The sequence below is a fragment of the Drosophila virilis genome, chromosome 2 (genome assembly GCF_030788295.1).
Source record: "Drosophila virilis strain 15010-1051.87 chromosome 2, Dvir_AGI_RSII-ME, whole genome shotgun sequence".
Taxonomy (NCBI): Eukaryota; Metazoa; Arthropoda; class Insecta; order Diptera; family Drosophilidae; genus Drosophila; species Drosophila virilis.
In genome coordinates, this window is record NC_091544.1 from 21,124,529 (window position 1) to 21,134,936 (window position 10,408).

At 36.8% G+C, this 10,408-nt stretch overlaps 1 protein-coding gene across 1 annotated transcript; it reads left to right on the top strand.

The window, feature by feature from the left end:
• Positions 1 to 687: 687 nt before the first annotated feature.
• Positions 688 to 10,193, top strand: LOC6631099 (atrial natriuretic peptide receptor 3). The gene is made up of 4 exons (XM_002053184.4): positions 688 to 1,257; positions 9,013 to 9,676; positions 9,736 to 9,919; positions 9,983 to 10,193. The coding sequence occupies exons 2-4, from the start codon at positions 9,166 to 9,168 to the stop codon at positions 10,191 to 10,193; spliced, it is 906 nt and encodes a 301-aa protein (XP_002053220.2). The 5' UTR covers positions 688 to 1,257; positions 9,013 to 9,165.
• Positions 10,194 to 10,408: the final 215 nt, after the last annotated feature.

Here is a 10,408-nt window from a genome sequence, read left to right on the forward strand (position 1 = left end):
ATGGATGAAGTGTCAGAAAAGTAACTGCTGTAAAAATGCATCTTCCTACGGCATTCAAATGCATATTGCGGACAAGTGTTGGCCACACTCGAAATCCATTTCCCATCATGCCATCATACCATCATTTGTGCAGACGAATTTCCTCTTTCAACCGAACACAGCAACAACAAAATAATAGACCCGCCTTCATTTTAAACGGCACTCGGCGTGGCATTTTTAAAAAGACGCACTTGTGTTAATCGTGTCTCCGCCAAGCAGAAAGCACTGCAGCTCTTAACTGCTCGCACAGATAGCACTCGGCGTATGCGTAACGTGCAAATGGATTACAGTGCGCATACGACGTGTTGCTTTTCAGGTAATTTAATGATTTTTTCATTTAATAGCTACGTGACGTCTTCATAAGAATACTTAATATGTTTGATTTACAGAAAAATTAAGAATAACTTTACTAAGCTACCCACTCAATAGCTGGTGAATGTGGAGAAAAACTACAATTATTTTTGTTCTTTTTTTTTTCAAATCTAAGTCGAAAATCCTTCTTTTTAGTCACATAACGTAATCATTGCAAAATCATTGTTAACAATCAACCAAAAGCGTAAAATTGAAGGCGATATTAATACTATTATCAGGAAAATGATTATTAGCGCTTGGCAGATAACAGCACTATTAACAGCGTGCTAACAGCAGCTCTGTTAACTGCCTGCTCATTAACAGCAAAAGGTGTAGCATCTACTAGCCTGCTGCCTGTTATCGGGGCGCTTTCTTATCACTAACATGGCCCATTGTTGAGTTGGTTTTGCATTGGTGAAATGTGCTAAAATTGATGGTTAGTAAAAGTGTTGGCAAGCTTTTTAATACTTCGCCAATAATAGTCGAAAAATAACAGTTAAGCGGAAAGCGCGCATTTCGGGTTAAATTACGCGGCGAAACGTGAATATCTGAAACTGTCAACGATTTGCGAAAACGCGAGATTGTGTGTATTATTGTGTTCTGATGTCAATGCGGACATATCAGCACTTTATTTCTGTACCATAAACTCTTGAGCAGGCACAAGAAGCATCTTTATCGCGCTACTAATTGTTGAATCATCAAAAAAAGAAGCTAATTGCGTGTAGTTCGTAAAAGTGCCTGAGAAATAAATAGAATTTCTATCAGTATTAAAGTGTCTTACTCCATGAAAATATATAATATCTGACATCAAATCAAAGCCAATTCAAATAGATGTTATAGTGTCTCACAGTCACCCAGAATATACAGGTAAGCTGCATGAAGGATTTTTAATTTCTGTTTTTTTTTGCATTTACTTTGATTAAAGTCGCTTAAAAAGCGAGTTATTTAAAAAGAGAACTTTTAATTGAAGGCAGATATAAATAAGGCTTTGAACTGGCTGTTGACCTTTGGGAACATCTGCCGCTAACGAACACAAGAGAACACGTCGGCACTTCACAGGCACATATATTCCATGTATTGCCAGGACACACATGCACGCACTTATGTTGCGGTCCGACGCAACTTCCCTCTCACATTTTCGCTTACATTCTGTTTGACAATTCGGACAGCGTTTATCCAGTTAAAGGCAGTCATGTATAGTCCAAATTTGATTAAACTCCGTCTCTGTCTCTTGTTTCAAATTTCCTTTCAAATTTAAAAAAAAATTTAAAAAGTTTGTATGCAATCAAAAGAGATAATATAAAGTAAGATTAAACTGAGTTTCTAAAAATGTCTCAAAATGATAGTTTTCAATACCTTTGACATACCCTTTTCTGGTCAGGTAATTCCCCTAAATTTCAGTCCGACAAAATATAATAAAAATAAATTCTAATTTTAATTATCTTTTAATCTTGCCAAGCAAAGATTTATTTTGCTTTTATTTTCGCTTTTTTAGTGCAAACTCTTGATGTACTTCGTTAATAGCAACGTAAACTGCGTTTTAAAGGAAACGCGTTAACAGACAGACATTAATTAGCTGCTTTGTCATTTTCTTGTTCTTAGTTTAATACATTCCCATTATTCAATAGAACGCTTTGGCGTGCAGTCAGTTACGCTTTGATCCCCCTCGAGCAGCTTCCAAATATTTATTTCCACACTCTCTGGCACACCGAGTTTTTGTTGGGTTTACACACTTGGCATCAATTTGTTAACTCAGTTTGACATCTAAGCGGGTTGCGACAGCTGGTATGCAGCTTTTCTCGAACACTTTAACTCACATCCACACAGTGCGTATGCGTAATGCGATTCCGCATTGTTATGCAAGCGTGCGAGCCTCTATAGCTGGCGGAACTAAAAGGACCTGCTCTTTCCGGCAACCACATTACATTATGCATTTTTTCCTCTGCGTTTTCCTCCTCCATTGAAATTTCAAACATGTCTGAATAACTATATCCAGAGATATGCTGCATCGAATACTTGACTTTTGCGCCAGCTGATGGCCTAATAAATGCGTTGGCGTGTGTCTAATAAGAGTTGAGCCTTTAAAGAACCAAAGCCAATATTTAGCAAAACAATTGAAATCCATAATCCATAACCATAATACTCATATTCGTATATGTGCACATGTCAGCATATGGATGGACCTCAGAAGCCCAAACACAAAGTGTGTTTTATTTGCATATGTATTTCCGGGCTGTTAATGCCTTCTACTCCATTTGGCAAACAGCTAGCTTTAACAGGAATTTCTACATGTCTGATGATATCTCCTATCATATGTTTAACTCAAATATTTTATTTTAGATGTGCTCGATATCCGATTCCATTATTTAACTTTTAGTTAGAGAATTTATCCTTTAAATAAGTTGTCTTAAACCATTGCATATTTGCTCACAAAAGACGATCAAATTCTTTAAATAAATTATAAAACATGCCTCATGGATCATTAGGTTTACCACTTTGGGCATCAGAGTTGCGTTCAAGTTTTGTTAACTTTCAATTTAAGCACTTGACTTCAGAAACAAAATACATTAAAGAACTTAAGCGGCTTACCGTAAGAGCAGGTCATTAAAACTTAAGACAATTCATGAACATGTCAGAAACAGTTCTTAACCATTTGCCAGCCATAAATTTGTATATTGAAAAGTTTTTGCCGCCAATGGCCATACATGTTAATAAATTTAATTATAATGGCGCTTAAAGCCATTTCATTGAAAATGTCGTTGAGGCTCGCAGCCAGTCCAACAATTAAGGATTTTTAATAAAGTTTTAAACACGCCATTGTGTTGCTTTATATACCCTGTGCTCAGTAAAAATAGCTGAAAATGTAAATGTAAAAAACAGCGAATTACAAAAAATATATACAAATTTTATACATAGATTAAAATAGTTAAATGTGACATATTTAGTAATAATGTTAATAAAGCTGCCTGGTTTATGATGTCACTTTTTTTCAAGCAGTAAGTGGCTTCTTACAGCGTATCTTATAGTCCGATTCTTCTATCTGCCTTAATGTTTGGAAAGTTGGTTCTGCTGATTGCTCATAGAAGTTATTTGGGAGATCTATGCGAAAGTGAGGTATGAAATGGAATAGTTATATATGTTTTGGTAAAAGAACAATTCCCTTTGGAAAGAACAAGTACAACCCACGCAGCTTATTGGGCATTGTTGCTGTGAAAGTGTGTCAAGATTGAAAATCAGTTCGTGCCGACAGAATTCACAATATCGACAGCAATTTTCTGGTTTTAGATAAAACCCAAATGCCATTTTGGCGGTTAACGGATATTGGATGTTTGTTTATCTTACGGCTTGATTATATGGTCTTCAGTTCAGCAAAAGGTTTAAAAATATATATATATATATATATTTTGCACATTTCGGGCTAGTTGTTATCGTATTTAGCTCCTGGTAACGTGTCTATATTTAAATAAAATTATGCACGCATTAAAAATTCATAAATAATATAAATTTAGTTGCGACAAAGCCGGGCCACTTTATTGTAATTAATTATGGCCATGATGAATGGGCATTTAAGTAGCATGCAAATTACTAGATTTAAAAACAATTTATTAAAAGAAAAACCATTGAGAGCGGAATGTTTGTGCTGTTCATTATAAAAACTGTGCAAATGTTTCAGCCTATGTCGTATGAAACATTGAGGCTTGATATCTATAAGTTTACCCATAGGCAATCGGGCGAATTTGTGAACATTTCGCAATCTTATCAGAGTGGACGCGGCCCATTGATTAGAAAACTAAAAATAAACAAATGCCTATAAATAGCTAAATTTGAACTGTAGACGTTTCGTCTTGGCGGCTTTCAGATTCGATAAATTGCAATAGAACTGACTAGAACTGGCTTGACGAGGACTTTGCCTTGATTGCTCCACAGCTACTCCAGTAGTTTACATAACAAACTGCTACTTAATTTATGACATTATTTTTAAAAGGAAATCAAATCGAATTAAACTGATAGTTGAAGTGTTTGTACCCTGCTGATGTTGTCCATCAAGCTTCAATACGTCTCATATTACTAATGCACATATCACTTCTTTTTTTTTTTTTTTTTGATTTCATAATAATATTAGTTGATAAATAGAAACCGCTATTTCTGTTCGTCTCAAAGGTGACAAGCAATTCAACAAATCCATTCCATTTCTGGCCTCACGAATAACCACAGAGCCATTTGCTTTTCAGTTAAGTGCTCGAATTAAGCAGAAAGTATGTCTAAGTAATACACGAGCCATTAATACGAAAACAACTCAGAGCTTAATGCGTACCATTTTTGTATATACCCAGTATGCATAGAAAAGTGCGAAAAGGGGTAAAAAGGGCTAAGGTAGTTATATATGTGCTCCAGAAAATTTCATAAGATCGGGCTGTGACTATTGAAGTTAAATAAGATATCATCAAAGTGTGTGAAGAATAAAAATATTAAGGTAGGTTCGAATATTGCTTACGACGATGCTGGTTACAGGGTATCTGTAAGTACTGCAGCTTGTGTCTCTATTTTTGGTTTATATTTCCAACAAGCGCACAAATTGTGCACATGTGTCGAGTTGTCTAGGTACAAGCTTTGGGCTCACGGGCTTATGGCCCACCAGGCATAAGTGGCCATACATATGTATGTGTACCATATACTATATGTATGGGGTTGCTTATTAATATTTGTCCATTTGTACTTGTGGAACCGTGTGTAAACATGATTGATTCACTCGAGTTGCAGTTCGGCCCGAGTGGGCACTGTCACCTTTTCCGATTGTAATCAATCAGCAGTTATTTAATTTTGTTAACGACCTAAAAATAAATTGACGGTTACCAATTGATAAGCCTTTTCATGTTCCAGTCAATTTGTTATTAATTTATTTGATTTTTATTTTTGAAATTTTTTATAATAAGACCACCTTTAAGTGTTAAATGCGTTGCGCCTGCCGGGTTCTATATATATATTACTTTAAATTTACTTTCAAGATATTTGTAAGGTTGAAGACTCGGAAGAAAAAAGTAAACTGAATAGTAGATTGTCTACTCCCAAATAATCATAAAAAACGGAGCTACCTTTTTATGATTTGAATTTAAATATAAATAAAATGACATATCACATAATATATATATATATATAGATATGTTCGAGCCGATCAATTAAATTTGAGCAGCAAACTTTACATATAGACATAGACTGGATATCGCTAACTTAAGATCTCGAGCCAGATATTTCACATTAGTATAAATCTCGATGTTAGCATGGTTCTATATGATTGATGTGGGGTTTCTTTCAGAACATGTTGTGGCTGGCGTTTGCCATATCATAATGAGGGCATTTAAAGCGTTCAACTGAGCTGTTGATATGAAGCACATGACCCAAACGATTTGATATTTGGTATCATTGGCATTTCGCTTTCGAAATTGCAAATCACCTTCTGCGCCTTCCACTATTTGCACTGTCAATTGCCGGTGATGAATTCTTATTAGTTAATCACCAGCTGTTGCTCTGCTATTCCGCCCACATTCGACTCTGATAAGCAGATCCTCCCTTCCGCCCGTCCATACATATAAATGACAATATTTTGTTTGCATAGCTCCTTGGGCAGACTTTCAGACCACAAAATGCTCGGAGCTGTCAGACGCGTGGTATTTCTGCTGGCCTGGCGCCAAGTTCTAAACGCAATCTAAACTATTTTTATCAACCCATCCAATAAAGAAACTTCAATGCATTCAGCATTGATATTTCAATGTTGTACTAATTCAACATGGTTAAATAGAGTATGGTCAAGGACAATATAAACACTTTATATAGTTTATAGTGCTACCCATTAAATGCCTTTGCAGACCATCTTGTTGAAACTGAATTTGATTAATATACTTCCAATAGTACATATTGTAGTCCGATGTTAATAGCACTTAGGTCGTATGTAAAGAGGAAATAAGTTTGATAAGTTTGTTCAAGATATTTGTCGTTTTGCTGCAGATATTTTCTTTCTTTTCCTTGTCAAGATATTTACACTGGCAATTACGGATATACTCTCAGCATATGAAAATAGTAAAGTGTGTGAACTACTTACAAATCTTATTATTACGCAGCCCATAAAGGTATAATATTCTGTTTGTCAAGATATTTTGCTCAAACTCAGCATTTACGAGCTTCAGTACACTTACATATCTGCAGGACCGGAGGGCAAATGTCTCAAAGGGTATTAATGCTTCGGCATAACGAAGATATCCTTACTTTCTCGTCTCTTATCATCATCAAATTTAATTGTTGGTATGGCTGTAAGGTATGAAGCTGTGACAAGTTCAGTTGAAGGTAACTATCTCATTTTTTTTTAAATTATTTTTATTATCAATAAGGCATTTGGTGTTGGTAGAAGAAGGCTTGGGGTATTCCCTGGTCAGGCACTCTCGGCACTAGAGCACCCTTACTTGTTTTGTTTTGGACTATAATTAAAAATTATTAAGCCTCATGTGGATACTTTTGATATTGATTAAGATTTATTTTCACAAATTTGATGTATTTCATGGCCAATTATAGGAAACCACTGCTGTTAAAATTGCTGGCATACAAAAAATCATGAGTTTTCAATGGGCTCTGATAAGATTAGAAATAAAAAAATCAATCGGTTGACAAGTTTAACATCGCAACCTGGAAAGGTGGCTATAAGATTTAGAAAATTTCCAAAATCCGCTGAATTATATTTTTCTGAAATACTGAATTTCCACCGAAAATATTCCATTCATTGCGGCCTTATCAATAGGTTTAGTAAATGTACACAATTCCGCTGAAATGTGTGTAAACAATTGAACCTTTTTATACCCTTGCATAAAACTAAAAAGAGTATATTTTTTTAATATTACCATTTCATTTTACCAGAAGCTTAAGATGAAAAACTATTATAGATAGCTTTAAGGGCAGGTACATCTGCTCGATATTACAGACTGATATGATTCACTAATAATAAAGCCTCTTTTTCTCAGTCTAACTACAAACAGAGTAGGGCGCAGTCGGTTGCACCCGAGTGCAATATGCTCTTGTACACTTGCTTATCACTGTAGGCGAGTTCAGCAGCAAATAACATTGTACACGTTTTACCATAACATTTCCACCATGATTCATTGCATTTAATTAATGAGGAACCATAAACCATAATACGTCAGTCAATCGGAACATATGTGTACAAACATTTGATAGCCAGAATGAGGGGCTTTACGGACTGTCGTAAATGATAATTAAAGTGGCCAAGTAGTTGGCTGTATTGGGTGCCAATTTATGTCTGATCTCGCTTGGGGTTTTACTATTTTACTATTTAATAATATAAAACATTTTAAGTTCCGGTTAATTGACTAACTGCCTGGTAATCAACGCACAGCCCGCACAGAATTGCACCCGCAACTGTGAATAATGGGTGGAAAAGGCTTACATGAAATATTATTCTCACCGTTCGATCGAAGTTTGAACTCATTTTCAAAAATTATGCGATCAAGGTTGTGTGACTGAGTGTATAAACTCAGTCTTTTCTCTTGCTTGATTTACTTTTATCTTTTAAAATATTGAAATTAGATACATTTTTTATACCGATGAACGGATGGCTTCTCACGTGTGGGAAATGGGTGGAAACATAATGAACTCAATAATAAGTCTCCCTGCTGCTGATCTCGCAGAAACTTACCTAGTTTCCTATTAGGTTATTTTCAAACAAAGTTCAACGTACGATAAGTTTATGGTATCAAGACGATGGTACAATATTCACGACTACAACCAATGGAAAATTGAAATATATATATCATTGTGGAGTCTTTTGATTTTTTATTGCACGGGATTGTGTGTGCTCTATGCTAATGCAATGAAAGTATGCAATAATTAATTTTAAAGCACAATTACTGCTTTTATTGCAGCAACCCTACAAACAACGATAAAACAAGCCTTGTCATAAAGATAATGGAACCCACTGACTCGAGCAATAAGGGAGTCGATAGATCATTAAAAGAAATAAACAAACACAATCAGATGCCGGGCAAGTAAACTGGACACGGACTATAACAGAACGGCATTCATAATACTTGGAAATTATAATTGTTTTCCATAGCACAAGAGCTGGGAAATTCCATTCACAATAGTGGTAATTTATTTGTTGTTTACCTTCAAAGATCTTCGTTCAAATTCATTTGAGGGAGGTTTCACACTTTTGTGGGTGACGTTTCGAGCTGAAACTTATCCACCTAAAACTTATATTCAAAGCCCTAGAAAAGTATTAAATGAATACTTGTTTCAGCGAGTTTAGAAATTCCATTCGAGGCTATGGTAAATTGGCGGTAAACGATTCTATGAAAGTTTATTGTTCGGCTTCAAAATCAATTTCACATGCAATTTCAAACACAAAACTTGCCACGGGCAAGGCCGGGTAATACTAGCTAGTTTATGTATATTTAAGACTGCTTGTTGATGAGTGAAAATTAAACCGAATACTTATAGAAAAAACTTGATTCGGGATAAGTTGAGTAATATCCGCTAGCTATATACTTATATATTTATATAATTATATATACAGATGAGGAACTTTAATCGTAAACCTCTTTAATTATTTATTTTCAGCGGCAACATGCTGCAAAATCTATCAACATTTACACTTTTCGAGCAATCAATGCAACTTAATTGATTGGTAAATTGCACTCACAAAGCAAAAGCCAAAGGAGCAAAGTCAAAGGCAGGCTGTGAACCAGAGGCAGAGGCAAAACGCTGGCGCCAATGCAAATGAGCCCAGAGTGCGCCCGGACGAAATCGAAGCTACAAAATGCAAGCGTGAAAAATTGCAAATCACTTGAAATTATTAGAAATCTTGGAGCCTGGAAACGGCAACAGCCAGCCGTTAAGGATGTGAGCATGGGGCAGCTGTTGTGTTTGCTGCTGCTTTTGTGCCTGCAGTGCCTGGACAGCTGCCAGGCCAGGTGTCGGGACGAGCCGCCGCGCGATTGTGAGGCCATCTGCGATAAGACGGGCGGCAACTGTTCCATACGGGCCCTGGTGCTGCTGCCAAATGACGATGGGTACGAGGCGTCGCTGCAGCGCGTGCTGCCCATTCTGAAGGTGGCAGAGCAGCAGATCCGTGCCACATCGCTGATACCATCGTATATTGATCTGGAATGGCTTGCCCACGACACCAAGTGCGATGCTTCGCTGGGCGTCATCCGGGCCATGGATGGCATCATCAAGCAGTGTGCGCAGATTATTTTTGGACCTGTCTGCGACTATTCGCTGGGTAAGCTACGATGAAGCACACGTCCATCACGCCACTCCACTAAATGCAACAATTTTCAGCTGCTGTAAGTCGCATTACCAAGTACTTCAATAGCCAGGGCACGCCGCTCATCACCGTGGGCGGCTCCACCTACGACTTTGAGCAGAAGAAAACCGATTGTGGCGATGAGTTTTATATGCTACTGCGCACAGGAATGCTCAGCTTTGAGTCCTTATCCGAGTTGACTATAAATGTGATGAAGCAGTAAGTCAGCAATTGTAGTTCTTATGCGTTTCCCAATCAATCTTGGGTCCGTTTACCGTCCAGGCACAACTGGTCACATTCTATTTTCTACTATGAACGCGATGGCCAGCGCAATGTGGCAGGCTTGCACACCTGTTTTCTAATGATGAAATCCCTCGGCAAACAGATGCGCAACGAAAACATGACCTTTGCCCAATATCCGCTTGAGCCAAATATCACGAATCGGTCGGAGGAAATGCGCCGCGAAATTGGCAATAAGCATTCAAGTAAGTAAAGCCACTGGCCAAATAACCAGATGTCGCCGATTTTTGTGCGTTCACTCTGGTTGTGCTGCATGTTCCATGTATATGTTGTTTGGTTAGTATAAAATATAAGATCTTAAAAGATCTAATATATTTAATAAAATATATATGCTACTTCTACTACTACTTCTAGAGATAATAATAATAAACAAGATGAATTAGTATCTGTTAACAGTCAGCAAAGCTG